Source organism: Phascolarctos cinereus, unplaced genomic scaffold (assembly GCF_003287225.1).
Source record: "Phascolarctos cinereus isolate Bilbo 61053 unplaced genomic scaffold, phaCin_HiC Scaffold_4;HRSCAF=312, whole genome shotgun sequence".
NCBI lineage: Eukaryota > Metazoa > Chordata > Mammalia > Diprotodontia > Phascolarctidae > Phascolarctos > Phascolarctos cinereus.
Genome location: NW_027555847.1, coordinates 330,516,436 through 330,534,410, shown reverse-complemented (window position 1 = coordinate 330,534,410; position 17,975 = coordinate 330,516,436). Strand labels below are relative to the sequence as shown.

At 33.9% G+C, this 17,975-nt stretch overlaps 1 protein-coding gene across 1 annotated transcript in view; it reads left to right on the top strand.

Moving 5' to 3' along the window:
* The window catches only part of IPO11 (importin 11), a 228,607-nt gene that overhangs the window by 136,078 nt on the left and 74,554 nt on the right, over window positions 1-17,975 (top strand). Inside the window, exons 25-27 of the mRNA XM_021007229.2 lie at window positions 3,698-3,793; window positions 9,476-9,589; window positions 17,195-17,316. Of these exons, the coding sequence (XP_020862888.1) occupies window positions 3,698-3,793; window positions 9,476-9,589; window positions 17,195-17,316 (332 nt within the window). The remainder of the gene's footprint in view (window positions 1-3,697; window positions 3,794-9,475; window positions 9,590-17,194; window positions 17,317-17,975) is intronic.

The window sequence follows — 17,975 nt, the reverse complement described above, 5'->3', positions numbered from 1 at the left end:
TCATTGAATTTGGTCTTTTTTGTGACTCTAGGGTAATTTTTTTCTATTCCTTCTTGCTGAAAGTCTGTGTTGTCTGTACAGCTTTGACCATGTCACTGACCTGCTCAGAAGGTTCAAGGGGCACCCTATATTGTCTCTTGCATTAGAAAAAATAATTCTTCTCTTTGGTGTTTAAAGCCCCTTTAGCATATGTTTCCAAACTTATAAAATTATTCTCCATCTTGTACTCTTTCTCCCAGCCAAACTCACTTAAGTATTCTTACCACTGACATTCTATCCCCAGTCCCCATATGCTTCTGCTTAGGTAGCTTCTGTTCCTAGAATGCACCCCTCCCATCTGCACTTCTTACCAGAACTCAGTGGGAGAGCTGCTTCCTGCATGGAGCCTCCCCTCCTGAAGCAGCTAATCTTTCCCCTGAATTATTATTATTTTTTTAAATCTATTTTGCTTTTATATTTACTTTGTGTACATTTTGTATCTGCCCGAAGGTCCTTGTGTTATTTAGAACATAAGCTTCTGAAAACAAGGGCTATTTTATTTCTTAACTTTGTATCCTCAGCATCTTATACATTGCCTGAGACAGAGTAGGCCCATAAATAAAATGCTTGACGATTTATTGACTGATATTTCCGTGTGGTCCAAATGTTTCTGATTATCAGCATTCCAAGTTTTTCACTCAGTCAGTCATGAAATCTGTAAGTGTTAACTGTACTTTAGATGCTGAGGAGACAGATAAAAGGAATGAAACAATCTCCACTTGAAAGAAGCTTAGATTCTGATGGGGAAGCCGTTCATACATTACACTCATTATACATTAGTGTTACATGATATAGCATGAATGTTGTTATAAGTAAAATGTTTACAGTTAAACTGTCAGTACATGATTTTAAAAATATATTTACATATATACATCAAGAGTTTTCATTCTAGAGCAATATCCTTTATTTTAATCAGGCCTTGAAACACTTGTGCTTCAGAAGTGCTTTTTTTACTTTATTCCTTAATAAAAGGAATTTAAATATCAAGATCATAATGTGATTAGAATTTTTTTTTAAACAAAAAAGGAAATAGAAGGTTCTTTTGCCCAAATCTTAGTCTTTTTATACAAATACTTGAAGGAAGGTAGAAGATAACTTTGTGGGAAGGAAAAGACTCTTAGAATTTCTTTGAAGAAATAAATGTAGGGTGTGGCATTAGCTTTTGATTTCTTTCATACATGTAAGCTGGTCTCATTAAAAATTTTTTTTTTCCTATTTTAAATGAATACCTCATTGTTGAGTAAATGTTAGTTTTCCCTCTGGGAATTCTTCAAAATAATGAGGTCACCCAGCCTCTGCCCTCACCCTTAATGTTTCTGCTATGTAAAATAGAAACTGAAATATATATGTTAGAAATCATGAAATAACAGACTGTTGATATGCTGAGAATTTTTGTATTTTCATTTCTATTTAATAAAGTTGTAAAAGCTTTATAAAGATATCTGAAGGTAATTGTGATAATGTATTTAAGTTATTTGTGTAACTCTTATGCTTCATCCTTCCTTGAGAGTAGGGACTGTTGTTTCTCATCTTTGTATCCTTAGGGTTCACTTTGTACAAGTGCTGACTGACATATGATAGGGCTAAAATAAGTGTTTGTTGATTGGATTGAATTAAATATGAAATGAGCTTTATTAATTAGGAAAATATATTCATTTTTAAGATAAAACAAAATGCTTTTATTCATTTGGAAAACTGATGCATTATTGAATGAATCTTATCTCTAGGTCTGGTTCTTATTTGATGTTTCTTGATAATCCCCCCCCACCCACCCACCTTTTCCCTTTTGATTCCCTGATAATATATTTAATGTTTCTATTAAAGTAAACTCTGGCTGGATTTCCTGTGGTAATTATCTGTAGCCCTAAAAATGCATTTTTTCTTATAGTTCTTCCTAGTAAATAAACATGCACTAACAAAAACTTAGTAAGATTTGGACGATTGATCACCTATAAAACTAGTTTTTAAAAGACCAAGAACAGTTATTTTCAATATGTAATATACTTTGCTATTCCATCTTTCAAAATTAAAAAAAAAACCTCATGTTCTCTAACAATCATGTCCTTTTTTTTCTTCACCTCAGTTTGAATATTATAATTTTTGTGTATGTTTATGAGTCTATATAATGTATTTTGCTTTATGTTGTGGGTTTGTTCTTTAAAACTTTCATATAAACTGAATGATATTTAAAATTTTAGACTCAGTATTTTATATTTTTAATTCACTAATGAAATTTGATATGCTGACCCCTTTTTATGGGTCCTTTATATGGCTCCCTTTTTAAAATGAATAACCTATGTCAAATTTGTCATTTCACAGATTTGGATTTTTATATGTGATTTTCATAGAATCTTAAGAGTTGAAAGAAATTTTAGTGATCTAGTTCTACTCCTTTTTGTCCCCTAATGTACAGGGGGGAGCTGGTTCAGTGCTTTTGAAGTACTCTTTTAGATCTTAGTTGTGGGCTGCCCTACAAATCACAGTTTTCCATTAACTGGAGGCATATCTATTTGGCCAGTTAGAAGACAACAAGCATATTATGATGACCAATCATTTTAATGTTTACGCAATGCAAAAAAAGGATTAGTACCAGTTAACATTTTTTTTATTGTCCTTTAATTTTGTTCATTTGAACTGTGTATTTCCATTGGGCTGCAATCAGTTACCATATGTTACCTTATTATAACTTTTGTTAGTATGAATTTAAATACATATAACTACTTCATTGAATTAATCACTGTAATTGGGTCCTAGCTGTATTGAAGTGAAATATTGAAGAAATTGAAGTCAGCAATTACTTTTATTTGAAATATCTTTATTAGATATTTTTCCTGTTGGTCAGAGTAAGTACAGTTCAACTAGATAGATGCTTATCTCATTATAAAGTTACATTATGCCTCTATTCAAAGATTACATTTGAGTGTCTGTTTTGAGTGTGGCCATAAAAATGCTTAGCCCTCTAGTCAGTTTATGGAGAATCAGAATTTGTGTATGGGCTTTGTATAACATATATGCATCTTCAGTCTCTGAGAATGTTGGTTGCACCATGCCATATGATAAAGATATATGAGTTATTATAGTCCTGTGGCAAGTGATATAATTAATATCATATGATATTTCTGATAATATATGAGAAGTATAAAAGAAAAAAATATTAGTCTAGTCTTCCCAATTTTGGCCCCTCCATTTTCAAAAAATGATGTTAACATTGCTATATTTCTAGCTGTAGATGAACAAAATTCTAAATTACAGAAGAGGGTATGGGTTCAAAAGCATGTGAAGTTTAAAGTGCTGGTATTTCATTTAGGTAGACATAATCTAGTTGGTGGTTTGAAATTCTTGGAAAGGCTTGACAACTGCTCATTTCATATTTTCTCTTATATGTAGTTGCTTATTAGACAACTTGAGGTTTTAATTATTGTAAATAGTATTATGTTATATTTCTGGTTATTTTAAATAATAGATCTAGTATACATGCTGGGTTTATATAAACTTTTGTTCATATAGCTTTTGTGATAAATTTTATTGTACTTGTTTAGTCACATTTAAAATAATGCAATAGAAATGCTGTTTATGTCTTGAATGTTATTTGATGTACTCATTTTTTAAATGAGACATTTTTTTCATTGAGTCTTCAGTCTACATTCTTATTTTTCAGGTAGTGGAAAATGTTCTTAAAGTGAATCCAACATTAGGCCCTCAGATGTTTCAGCCAATTTTACCGGATGTGTTCAGGGGCATTATAGATGGAGAGGTAAGACTCTTTATGATTAGTTTTGGATTCTTGGCTCTATCTTTATAAAGAGAGGCTTTTTTGAGGCAGAGAGAAGGGTGAACGAAATAAGGAGAAGCATTGTTGCCTAGAGCATGGTGTCAAACTCAAATAGAAATGGGGGCCATTCAGTTGTACCTAAGAATTCTTGAGGGCCTCATGTTGACTTAGAAAAACCACACATTAACATTTTCTATGTTTTATTGTATTTTTATTTTGTTAGCTGTTTCCCAGTTACCTTTTAATCAGGTTCAGGCCATCCTCTGGAGTGTTGAGGGCCACACATTTGACACTTCTGTCCTAGACAGTCTCATCACCAATATTCCCCCTCTTTATTCAGTTTTAAGTTATACAAAAATGGTTGCTAACTTTTTAATGTAGATGTTGCTAGATTAGTTTGGGAACTAATGAAAGGCCCAGGTTGGTGGTTTTTTTTTAATGGAGAAAGAAAGGGAAGATGTCCTGAGAGTCATGCTCTCAGATAAGTATCCAATTAGCAAAGTATGGGTCCACTTCTATCAGCAGCTCTTGCCTCAAGCCATTCCCCAAATCTTTATTGCCAGCGTAGACACTTCCTCTTCAAGGAATGCTAGGATGCGATATTTGTTTCCTTTTTAACTAGTGCCTGATAACGTTATAGAAAGACTGTTTATCAAGTAGTAGGTCCCATTTAATTCTGCATGGAACCCTATCTGGATGCAAATTTTGACATCATTGCCCTACTTTTTTTTTTTTCACCTAGGCAATGGGGTTAAGTGATTTGCCCAGGGTCACACAGCTAGTAAGTGTTATGTGTCTGAGGCTGGATTTGAACTCAGGTCTTCCTGAATCCAGGGCTGGTGCTCTATCCACTGCACCACCTAACTGCCCATATTGCCTTACATTTCATAATGATATAAAGAATCCTCCCTTTGCGATATATTTTGATAGCGTGAAAGGAAAGGGAAAAGACCCCATATTGTACATACCCTGCAGTACTGACAAATGGGAACAGATGCTTTATTTTGTTTCCCCAGTACTCTAGTCAATCAGTAGAAACTGTTCATGGTCTTTAAAGTACTATAACCATATTATAAATAATACAAATAGAAATTAAATATTCCCTACTCTTTATAAAGTATACACATTAAATTAGCCTTTTACTGTTCACATTCTAAGAATTGTTGCATAAATAGAGTGCATGGTATATAGTTAGGTTTTATTGGTATCTGTAATCTATATCTATATAGCTATAACTCTTTCTCTATAGATATATACACTTATCTATATCTAATGATATAGAGTCCTGGACGTAGAGTCAGAAAAACTTGGATTCACATCCTGCCTCAGACACTTGTTGGTTCTTTGCCTCTGGGCAACTCATGTAATTTCATGTCTTAGTTTCTTCATGTATAAAATTAAGGTCTTCATCTCAATGATCCCTGAACCTTTCTTCCATCTCTAAATCAATGTTCCTATATTCCTATGAAAGAGTTTTCTTGTAGTAATAGAGAAGAATCTTAAAAACCTGCACCTAAAGACTTAGGAACTCTTTTTTTTTTAAATTTTAAAAAAGTTTTATTGATCCTTTTTTAAAAAAAAATACCCATCATTTTGTTATAATTTCCCAGCACCCATCACTGGATTGTCTGTCATAATAAAAGAATACAATAAAGCAAATCTGACCATTAGAAAAATTTTACACCATATTCCTCACCTTGTAGTTGTGTCTTCTACACTTCTTGCTTCCCCTGGATGATGGAAGTTTAATTATCTTCTCTTCAAGATCGAGGCTTATTTCAATTAATGAGAGTTCAGCAGCCTTTTTAGTGTTGTTTTCATTTACATTATTGTATTCATTATGCATATTATTTTCCTAGTACTCCTTACTTTGTTCTGTGTCAATTTGTGTCAGTCTTCCAGTAGAAGACATATCAACAGTTTATGTTTGTTGTCTGTAGCAACCTAGCTAACTGTAAACAATCCATCTTTGGAAATTTAGATAATAGGTGATAAAAGTTTTTACCATTGTAACGTGTGCAGATAGGCATAGGTGTTGGGCCAATGATTTCATTGTTATAGGAAACTTTCTCTACCAGTGCAGATTGCCATCTTCTCTTCAACTCTAAGAAGTCTTAGAGAGTTGCCTAGAGCATTGAGAGATCAAGTGACTTGCCTAGAGTCATACATCCTGTACATTTCAAAGACAGAACTTGAATCCAGCCTTCCTGGCTTTGAGGCCAGCTCTACTCTATTTTGCCTCTCTATAACAGTAATCTGTGGATGAGACAAAGACAAAGTGATATTTGTAGAGCAGTTGAAATGTATTGAGGCTGTTCATAATCACTGAGAAAACATTGATTTAATTATTGATACTCCCATTGTGTGGTGTTTGTCTAGTGACTAATGAGGTGGCACATAACTTAACCACCTGCATATTGATATGTTTGCTGTATGTGAAATCTCAAGATGAATAGGAGTTTCAATTTAAAAGAAGGCTTGTACACATGCATGCTTTCCTTAGGCCAATAAAGAAGTTGGCAAAGCTGATTTTTCTAATATAGCCAAAGGAATCAAGAAATGTTATTTCATTGGGTGTTTAGTCGACTATGTTTATGATGAGTGTAAATAAGACCATCATAAATGTAATTTCAGTATATGCACCAACATTTATTGTGAATTAAGTGGAGAATTTCCAAGAAGAACTTGACAGTATCCTCCAAACTATATTTTAATAGTTTATGACATCATTTTAAAAATAGACACAAGAGAAGATGTTGAAATTTTTTTTGAAAAATGCAGTTTAGAATAAAAAAAAATGAGTCAAAAGGCTTTATAGACTTACTTGGATATAACATGCTATTTATTTTGAATACTTTATTCATAAGTGAGTCAAAAGATAATGGCTTTGGCAGGCATCTAACAACTTCACAAAAAGTAATATTGAGCGTATCTTAACAGATAGAAAGCAACTGGTTAATAATTAGTTACTCATCTGCTGCTTTTGTCCAGTCTGACAGATACTTACCTGGTTAAAATAGTATGGTGTAGTGGAAAAGTACTGGACTTGGAATCAGAAGCAGTCCTAGTCTAAAGTTTGTTCTGATACCCACTAGCAAGGCACTTGACCTGAATCTCTTTCCTTATCTATAAAATGGGCATAATACTTGTAGTATTTACCTTTGAGGGATGTTGCGAGCATTAAATAGATTAATGTATATAAAAAACTTTACAAATCCTTAAATTATCATATAAAAGTTAGTTATTATAATTAATACTCATTACTCAAGTGAATTTGTGATCTCATTGAATCCTTGGCTGTGATATCAGTCACAAACCATTCATGCCTGTCACAGGAGATCTGCCCATCCCATGCAACTTGTTTCTGTGTACACCTGACAACTTTGTGGTACAAAATTCTCTGCTTCCGAACATCTCAATGGAAACCTTTATTGCTTTCTCTTGACATTGAAGAGAAGTAATGGAGCACTATGGCTGTCTATTGGTCATCCCTCACTTGTACAGTTATTATTTCTTAATATTAAATATATTTTTGCCAATACATACGAAATTAAGAGAACAGTAACACTGTTTAATTGGATTGGCTTCAAAATGACTTGTTGAAATACATGTTTAACTGTGAGCAGTGGACCACAGGAAAGACATTGCTGTCCAAAGAAATTTCAACAATACTAAACTTTTGCCACAGCCTGAAAGAACCCAGAAACCAAATTAGTTGGCAAATACTTAACATTCTTGTTAATCAAGAAGAAAGGGGTAGCTGAGGGAAAAGTCTTGCAGAGTACAATCCCATCTGCAGTATATTGTAGCAGAAAATAATAGATGTTTAACAAAACAAAAAAGAAATTTGAGACAAAATAACTTTGGAGTGAGATCAAGCAAAACCTGGTTATTTGGAGGACAAGAAACAAGCAAAGTAAAATGGATCTTCTGGCATTTTTCCAATGCCCTGTTCTTGTCAGCAACAACAGTGAATGTACCACATTAAGCATCTACCATCTGGGTCCCTAGTAGTGTACTAAGTTAAAAAGTATTAATGGCACTTAACATCAGGTTTGGTTGGACAAAATGTTGTCATGTGACCAAAAAATTGATTCTCAAAATATCTCACAGTGGGAAATTCCAAAAGATCCAGGGATGGTTCTTGTAAAATGACAATTGAGAAGATAAGCAGCTGTTTCAGTGCCTGTTTATTCATCTCTCTATGCATCAAAGGTATTGTCAATTAAAAACAAACAAAAGAAACAGGCAGTATTTCATAGATAATTTTCTGTAGTAGAATAAATGTTTGAAAGGTTTTCTAAATGTCTCCTTGTGATGGTTTTGGATTTTAAGAAAGCTTTTGAACTCTGCTTATCCAAGTACAGCTTTGAAGGCTCTATGTAATTGGATGTTTCCCATGTGTACATCAAAGTCTTACTGAACTCTGTGGCAGATGCCACTACAGAGACAACTTAGTTCAGTGAGCCACCCTGTATATGTATACCAATGGTAGTATCTCTGTGGTGAGGGTGGTCTCTCTAAAGTCCAGACAAAGGATTCTGTGTTGATGGCGATGTTTATCAAATTCTTGTACAGATAATGTCATACTTTCACATTGAGCTTTGGAAACAACTGCCATGTCTTTGCAGTAAAATCTTTTGTAATGTGAAAGAGATGGTTTCTCCATTTAAGAAAACAAAGTAATTAAATGAAAAACGAATCTTTGTCTGATCCATGACAACAGCTAGACTAGCCCCATTAGTCTGCTAGTACTAACTCTTGAACAAACCCTTCAGATGACAGTGAGCTGGCCCATAATTACATCGTAAGATGAGATGTATTGGAAATTGCTTAGTGCTTTTCATGATTTTGAAGTCTTCATGGCCACTAACTCCTATGTCTTTATATCTCTTATTTTCCTGGTGATGTTAGAAGGATAGAAATAGGGAAATTAAAGTAACAAATGACTGAGAACAATGATAGCTATATGGAAGTTGCAGTATGTTAATTAAAGATGCATGCAAGAAATTGCCTGAAAAACATAGTAGGCCAATTGTGTAGCAAGAACGTGATCACAGTTCATGAGCAACAGGAGTAATATCATCTAGATGGTAAACTTTAAAAAAAAAAAAAAGAAATCTACTAGCCAACTGAGTCAATCCTTTAGGGAGGATTTATGAGAAAATAAGCATAAGTTTTGAACAAGAGTAGAAAGTAGAGAAGGTTGTGTTTTGCTGTAACTGAGGGAGTACCCAGGCTGATAAGAATCACAGATCCATCAAAGTGTACCTGGTGTATTTGAAGACTAGGGCTTTATGACTAATGAGGCTACAGTGAAACCTTCATACGTGGACAAGAGCTAAAACCCCCTGTACAAAGTCATATTATCCTGAAATAGAGGATATTGAAAGAAGTCCTATTTCAGTTTTTGGAGTTTGTAATGTCTTGGAGCCACCACACTTCAGGATTAGTTATCTTTCTGAAATACTGATACTTTGTTATAATCTTAAGTAATAAGTCACAAAGGATATATTTGCTGTTGATACTCTGAAAAGTAGAAATATAAATGCGAATTTTAAAATACTGGGCAATCCGGAGTCCTTATGGATTCTTTAGATCTCAAAAAAACTTATATTTGAACCCTTTAAAAAAGTATTTATTAATGCTTTCTTTTAATTGCAGAGGTATCCTGTAGTGATGTCTGCTTATCTTGGAATCATGGGCCGAGTTTTGTTGCAAAATACTAGTTTCTTTTCTTCGCTTCTAAATCAGATGGCACATAAATATAACCAGGAGGTAAGAATCAGTGCTCTTATTTTCATTTGAATGTTAAATGGAAACCAGATTTCATGAAGGTTTTTTTGCAGTTTTAAAACTTCTCACTCTTAAATTCTAATAAACAATAACAAGGTTGTTGGTAAGTAAGAAAACGATATATAAACCTTTGGAGGTAAATTGAATTCTAGTGTCCACTGCTGATAGGGAATTGAATCTTAGCCAAAGGACCCCAGGGCACATTTATGTGCACCAGGAGTCAGGAAGACTTGTGTTCACATCTCTCCTCATACCTATGTGATTCTGGGCAAGTCATTTAACCTATGGGTTTCAGTTCCCTCTTTTGTAAAATATTGGGTTTGAACTTGGCCTCTAAAGTCTGTGTCTTCCAGCTATAAATCTATGACCCTATGATATTCTCTGCATTGTACTTATTTTGAATTTGATATGATAGATATGGTTTGTGAATTTGATATGATAGAGGGCTGTGTTCACATTTTTGTAGTATCACTCATCTTTAAATCTCATTTGCATGTTTTTTTCTGTCATGTATAAAACCTGAATCATTAAAGGACTTATGAAATCCTCCTAGATTGTCCCAGTTCCCCTCCTTTTGTTTCTTATTTTTCAGTTCAGCTCAACATTTATTATTAGCAATAGTAAAAGTTCTTGGTAAAAAAATACATTAATTAAAATGTAATATAGTATACAAATTTAATGAATTCTCTTAAAGTATGGTCATATTATATGATGTGTATAAATAAATGCCATAATTATAGGTAGCTTTGCCATTAAAGATTTGGTATACATAATTTTTAGTTACATTAAAGTAGATAGTATGCTCATTTAATATTTTTTTGAGATTCTGAATTCAATAAGAAGTAGAAGTACAAAATTCTCAAATTTCTTTGCTTTTTATTCTTTTTATGTACACTCTGCTTTGTAACCCTCTCTCTATGCATATGAACATGTATATATAGATTTACGCAAATATGCAGTTCTCTTTTTCCTTTGAAAAACAATATGTTCATTAATCTCCAATGAAAAAGACATTGGGGGGAAATGAAAGATGGAGCAGCTGCAGGGCTGGTGATAAGATGTTACATATTGAAAAATAGCGGACAATGAGCTGTGGAGAAGATTCCTGCTTCACTCCCCCAGTACTTTCCTACCCTATCCTGTCTCACCTTCTCACTGGATGTCATCTGTTACACATAGGACATTAACTTCATCTGTTAACCTTTAAAGTCGTTGGGAGAATTCTCTTCCAGTTTACCAATACATGGACATCAGAAAGGTAGCATAGCTTATGATGTGCTGGATTTGTTGTTGGGAAGACCTGAGTTCAAATCTTGTCTTAGATATGATCTCTGTCAGGGCTGGAGAACCTGTGGCCTCAAGGCCACATGTCGCCCTCTAGGTCCTCAAGTGCAGCTCTTTGACTGAATCCAAACTTCACAGAACAAATTCAGTAAATGTATAACTGTATTATATGTATATAATATGTATGCCACATGTGGCCTTGAGGCCACAGGTTCCCCACCCCAGACCACTGATCTTTAGCAAGTCATTCAACCTCAGTTTCATCATCTGTAAAATAGGGATAACAGCACTTACTTTATAGGAATGTGAGGAGGATAAAATGAGAGAAAACATGTGAAGTGTTTTGCAAACTCTAAAGCATTTTATACTTTTAAAGTGTTTAACATTTATGTAGGTAAATGTTAGCTTTATTATTATTATCCTGGGCCAAAGGTATACACTAGTATCTTATCTCACATAGCTGTACTATGTCACAAAAATCAGTTCTGTGGGGTCTTGTCTTCTACATTGTGACCAATCTGATCTGGTGATTTCTCCTGCCAACCAGAGGCATGTTGTGCTTCTATTAATTAATTGGTAATTGTGCGATAATAATAATGTTGTCATTAGTTGTGTCTAACTCTTTGTGACTCCACTTGGGGTTTTCTTGGCAGAAATACTGAAATAGTTTGCAATTTCCTTCTCCAGCTCATTTGACAGATGAGGAAACTAAGGCAAACTGGGTTAAGTGACTTGCCCAGGGTCACACAGCTAGTAAGTGTCTGAGGCTGGATTTGAATTTCCTTTTTTGTGTTGGTGAAGGCAATTGGGGTTAAGTGATTTGCCTAGAGTCACACAGCTGGTTTTATATATCTGAGTCCTCTTGACTCCAGAGCCAGTGCTTTATCTACTTTGCCACCTAGCTGCACCTAATAACGATAACAATGATGATGACAACTAGCATTTACATAGTGCTTTAAGGTTTGTAAAGTGTTTTATACGTGTTATGTCATTTGATCTTCACCCCAAATCTGTGAGGTAGGTGTGCTATTATTATGTGGAAACTAACCTTAAAAATATAAATAGCAACCAGTTTTTCTTAAGCATTTTTAAAAATAGCAAAGAAATATCTTGATTGTAAAATAGTATTTAATTGTTTTTAGTAAAATGTCAAACCATTGACTTAGCACTTAGATTATATTTTGATTATTCTCAAGCATTTAATAAATTTCAAAATATTGAGGATAAGACTATGTGTAGGACACCAGCATTCCAGAAAGCTCTTCCTTTAAAGGAGATTTCAGTTTTCCCATTGACTCTTATGAGAGAAGTAAGAATCAGTGTACTTTCCAAAGAAGTTTTCTAGCCAGTAAATATCCAAAAGACAGATCTGTTTTTAATAGCAGCAAAGAAAGTAACAACTGCATGTGGTAAAATCATACTTGAGAATACATAAAGTATCTTAGGCAATATATTTCATTGAAAAGTAACTGACAAACAATACAAAACAGAATGTTTCAAACTGCATCTTGAATAAAAATAAATAATGTCATTTTACAAGGATGCATTTAGTATTTACTTTGTAGTGTATGACATTCTTTGGGTTGGATTCATAAAATGAATTAAGGCAGTTTCTGTTCTGATGGAACTTATGATTTTACTGGAGAGACAGAATGTGTATTTGTTTCATACTAAAATAAGCAAGGTAACATGTATGTAGGTATGCTTTCATGTACCGATGTCTGTATTTTGATGATTAGTACCATGCCTGGCACATGGTAGGTGCTGAATAAATGCTTATTGACTATTTTAAAGTAGTGCCATAGTATGTCACATGCTTCAGTGCTCCATAAATAAAAGCCCCAAAGTCCAGTTGTTGAAATGTTAGTTGCATTATTGTCTTCCTGCTTCCTCTGTAAAAGTGATAGTCCTTGTTTGCAAAAAGAAAAGTGTTTTTTTTCCTCACAAGTTTTAAGTTACCTGAATGCTTCTAAATTTGTGTAATAGCTATTTTTTACATTTATTTTGAATATTTCACAGCATAAGACCTTGTTATTGGAAAAAACATTGGTCTTGGTTTCAGTATATCAGACTTTAAATCCTGGCTGCATCAGTTATTAGTAGCATGACCTTGGACATGTCACTGAACCTCTCTGGACCTTAGTTTGCTCATCTTTAAAATGGAGATAATAATACTTGTATCACCTACCTGACAGGAATAAAAAAGGCACATTAATCATAAACAGTCAAGAGTCCAGTGGACACTGCAGAGAATTTTTAGTAGATTTTTTTGGTCTGTTGTATGCATAACCTAATTCCTTTTAAAAAACGTGAGTGTTGGATCAATTCCTCATAAAGATGTTTTGTTGAAAATAATTAATAATATACTGATTGTCAGATTTTATTGGCATTCAATTGAGAAATACATGGTAAAGAATGTTGAATACTAGCTGTTCTTAGAAGTAGGGGTCATATGATAGCACTGGATTTTTAATTCACTGAATTGAGGTGTTGTAAAGGAATCTGTAATTATTATTTAATAATCTCTGAAGTTGACAACCCTGTTTAAGTGAATTTTTCATAGGTTTAAAACGTCTATTATAAGGGGCAGCTAGGTGGCGCAGTGGATAGAGCTCTGGCTTTGAAGTCAGGAGGACTCGACTTCAAATCTGACCTCAGACACTTGACAGGTACTAGCTGTGTGACCTTGGGCAAATCACTTAACCCCGATTGCCAACCCCCCAAACCTCCCCTGCCAAAAACCCCCATCCATTTTATTCAGACTGTGCCCAAACTAGATCTAGGAGAGAGATAAAAGTGATTGCTGTGTTTCTTTAATATTACAAACGCTTATTGTATATTGAAAAAAAATGCCTCCTGCTTTCTCATTCCTTCTATTTATCTCCTTTTTCTAATTTTTACTATTTCTAATGATATATTTGGGTATTTCCTAAAATTTAATTGTCTGCTATCTAAGACTATGTGACAAAATTAGGTAGTTATAATTATATCTATTCCTTAATATTGATTGGTTCTTAGAATAACATAAAAATAGTTCAGATCGTCATTGATTATGAGATTTACATCTTGAACAATTAATCAACTTCTTTTCAGTAGGCTTTGTTTCAAATGCATTAATTATACCATTTAAATAGTATTGTTTGGGGCAGTGCTGTCAATCATACTTGTATTTTGGTGTCAAGTCATCTGTGAATATTAATAGATACCCACTGGGAGGGGAGAAAGATGTTCCATTGTATTCTCTGAAACCTTATTTCATAGGCCTTTACCATGGGCAAGTTGTTGCTAACACTGGGGCAACCATCTTTTTGTACTTTTGTGATAGTGTTTACAATTATGTATCTGTTTCAAAATTTATTGCCTTTGATGAATTACCATATTTAGTTTCAAATTGTTTTTTTTCTAAAACTTTTATAATTTCCTTAATAGTGTGTTTGTATAAACTAGTTTGCTTAAAAGAAATGGTTGTCACCTTATAGACTAATTCCCTCATTTTCTATGGTCAGTGGGAATATTAATAAGAGATTAATCTTAAAAGATTAACAATATGATGTCATTTGCATTTCTTAATGGAAGTTAAAAATGAGAGAGTTCATTGTTCTTCATACATTATTCAGGAGAGTAAAATGATCAGGGGAAATTTTAGTTTTGGGTGATTGGTGATGGGTTTGTTGTTTTTTGTTTTTCTTTTTTTTTTTTTATCTCAGATATTGAAATGGCCTCAGAGGCCATCTAGTCCAACTCACTTGTTTTGTAGATGAGAATACTGAAGGCCAGGGAGAAGAAGGGTGACCAAAGGTTTCATTTGTCCCACATGGTCTCCCTCAAGGAAATGTTTCCAGTTTCTTAGGGTTTTTTCCCCCTACCTCTCACTAGAGCAATGGTTATAACTTCCTTTTGTCCTTTTTCCAAATTATTTTATGTATATAAATTTTTATGTATATATTTTATATATGTAAAATATATAGGTATATATATATATTTTGTATCATAGCTTTAGAATCAGAAAGGGCGTTAGAGGTCACCTTATTCCTCATTTACAGAAGAGAGTCCAGAGAGGTTACGTAAGTTCACTTTGTCACAGAGGAGTGAATAATGAGCTGGGTTGCTTTTTAAAATTTAACTTTTTAAAAAAATATTAACTGAAATTTACTTGTTCTTCCTCCTTCTTCTCATTTCATTGGAGGAAAAAATGAAAAACAAATTCACTAATTGGCCCTGTTAAAAAAATAATGAGTCTCATTCTGTACCCTGAAGCCATGCATCACTTCTCTGCCAGGAGGTGGCTAGAATATGTCATTATCAGATCTCTTGAATTATGGATGGTCATTGTATTGATCAGACTCTTAATAGTTTTCAAAGTCTTTACACTATGGCTATTATTGCATTAGTTTTTTTTCCTGATTCTGCTCATTTCATTCTTGATCAATTATAATTTATCATAATTTAAAAGTATCCCATCATGTGCAGGCTCAAATTTATTTCTGGCTTAAGGGGAAAAATTGGCTAAATCAGTATTTCATATAGTTTCTTTTTTTTTCTTTTCTTTTTTTTTTTTAAGGTAATTGGGGTTAAGTGACTTGCCCAGGGTCACACAGCTAGTAAGTGTTAAGTGTTTGGTCTGAGACCGGATTTGAACTCAGGTCCTCCTGACTTCAGGGCCGGTGCTCCATCCACTGTGCTACCTAGCTGCCCCTCAAATACTTCCTTAATATAGGAGAATAGTAGTTTTTTTTTCCCTAAATGAATAGTAAATAATTCATGTCATTTGGTTTTGCAGTTATGGACATCTTGTCCATAATTTCATTAATTCATTAATGGTTTGTGGACTGATAAATACTTTGCAATATTAACAAGGCTTTCTCTAGGTTTTAAAATAGGAAAAAATAAACAGTATGTAGGTTAGGAGAATAGATTTTTTGTCTCAAAAAAAATGCTTACTCCTTTTTGTTCCCCTCCCCATTTTTACATGTTATGTCATTTATAGTTCAGTGTGATCAACCGTTCCTTCTCAGGCTTTTCATTTGTATGATGCCCCTTAACTACTTTAATAGTGTCCAAAGCTCTCTCCTGAGTTCTCTTTTCACTCTACACTCTCTCATCAACTCCGTAAGAGCTGGTGAATCTAGTACCATCTATATGCCATTGATATTGCTATCTGTAGATGTATCCTGTCTTTTCCTGGAACTTCACTAACTTCCTTTGGATATTTAAACCTACCTGTCTTGAAGAAATCTCAAACTCAATATGTCCAGAACAGAAATCATTATCTTCCTTCGAGTCGTTCTCACCCCTCACTGCCTGCCTCACTCCATTCCTCCTCCAAATTGACCTGTATCTTAGAGGGATTACTGTTTTTCCATTCTCTCAGATTTGTAGCCTTGTCATTATCTTAGATTCCTCATTCTCACTCATCTCATGAGTCCATTCATTTGCCAAATACTGTCATTTTTATCTTCACAAAATCGTTTGCTGTTTCTACTTCCACAATACCCTTTAACATCTGCCACCCTAGTTCAGGCCCTCATCACTTCTCACTTAGGTTATTTCAATAGCTTCCTAATTAGTCTCTATGCCTCAGGTTTATCCTATTCCAATGTATCCTCACTGATACCAAAGTTATTATCCTTAAATGTGGATCTGACCATGTCAGCTCTCCTACCCAACCAACTGCCAATGTCACCCTATTGCTTCTAGGATAAAATATAAACTCCTCTGTTAGCTTTTAAAAGCTTTCACAACTTACCTCCAACCTGTCTTGTTAGCCTCATTAGATATTACTCTTCATCTTGTACCCTGGGATCTAGCCATACTGGCCTTCTCTTCATTCCTTATATATATCTCCCTCTCACTTTCTCCTTCTCTCCCTTTCTTCCATTCTCCCTCTCTCCCTTTGTATATATTGCCTCGTCAAGAGTATACTTTGTCCTCACCTCCACACTTTATTTTATTTCTGTCTTCCTTTAACACGAAGCCTCATGTTTTCCATGAAGCGTCTCCTGATTATCCCAACTTCTAGTGTCCTCCACCCAAAGTGACCTTTATTTTTACTATATTATAATATTTGTATTTTTTTTAATGTTTTTCATGTACTTGTATATATGCTTATTCTCTCCACTGTTGGAATGTAAGCTTTTTGTATCTAGGAATTGTTTCATTCTGTATATTTGTATGCCCAGCATGTAGCACACTTCCTAACACCTAAGAGGTACTTAATAGATGTTAGTTGATTAATTTTAGACATTAAAAATATCTAGTCTCATTTAAATTGAAATATCTTGAGCTTCTTTTTTTATTTTGCAGATGGACCAGCTTCTGGGTAATATGATTGAAATGTGGGTTGATCGCATGGACAGCATTACCCAACCAGAAAGAAGAAAACTTTCTGCTTTGGCATTACTTTCACTTCTGCCATCTGATAATGGGTGAGTGGTTAAAATTCTTTCATGAAAGAAAATTTTCACTACTTAAGAATGTTAATATATTGGTTTCTCTGTCAGTGTGTCCATATTGTAGGGATGCCAGATTTTTTTTATATATGAATATAGGTATGTGTATTCTATCAACCAGGTAATTTAAAAAAAAAATCCTAGTTAGTATATGCCAACAGGTCATTATTCCTAGAGTCAAAACTTTTGCTTATTAGAGCTGTCTATTTGGAACAAATTTTATCATTACACAACAGAATTTCAGTTGAAAAATATGTGGATATTTCTGAAAAATTGTTCTTTTGGTAATATTGATAAATTTTGTTTTTTATTCCTGTATTCTCAGATTGTTCATCATTACATCAGACTTCATTGTAGGCTATCTCAGTATAGTTATGCTTTTAATGTTTAATTCTTCATGTTCATAGCAAAAATTTTAAATGTCTTATTTCCTATTAGGTAAGCCAAAAGTGCTAATACCTTATTTGTATTTATCTTGGCATTTAGGATTTTCTCTCTCTCTCTTTTTTTCTTCCTTTTTGGTGAGGCAGTTGGAGTTAAGTGACTTGCCCAGGATCACACAGCTAGTAAGTGTCCTGAGGCTGGATTTGAATTCAGGCATTTAGAATTATCTTTAGAGAAACTTGGAAGTTGCG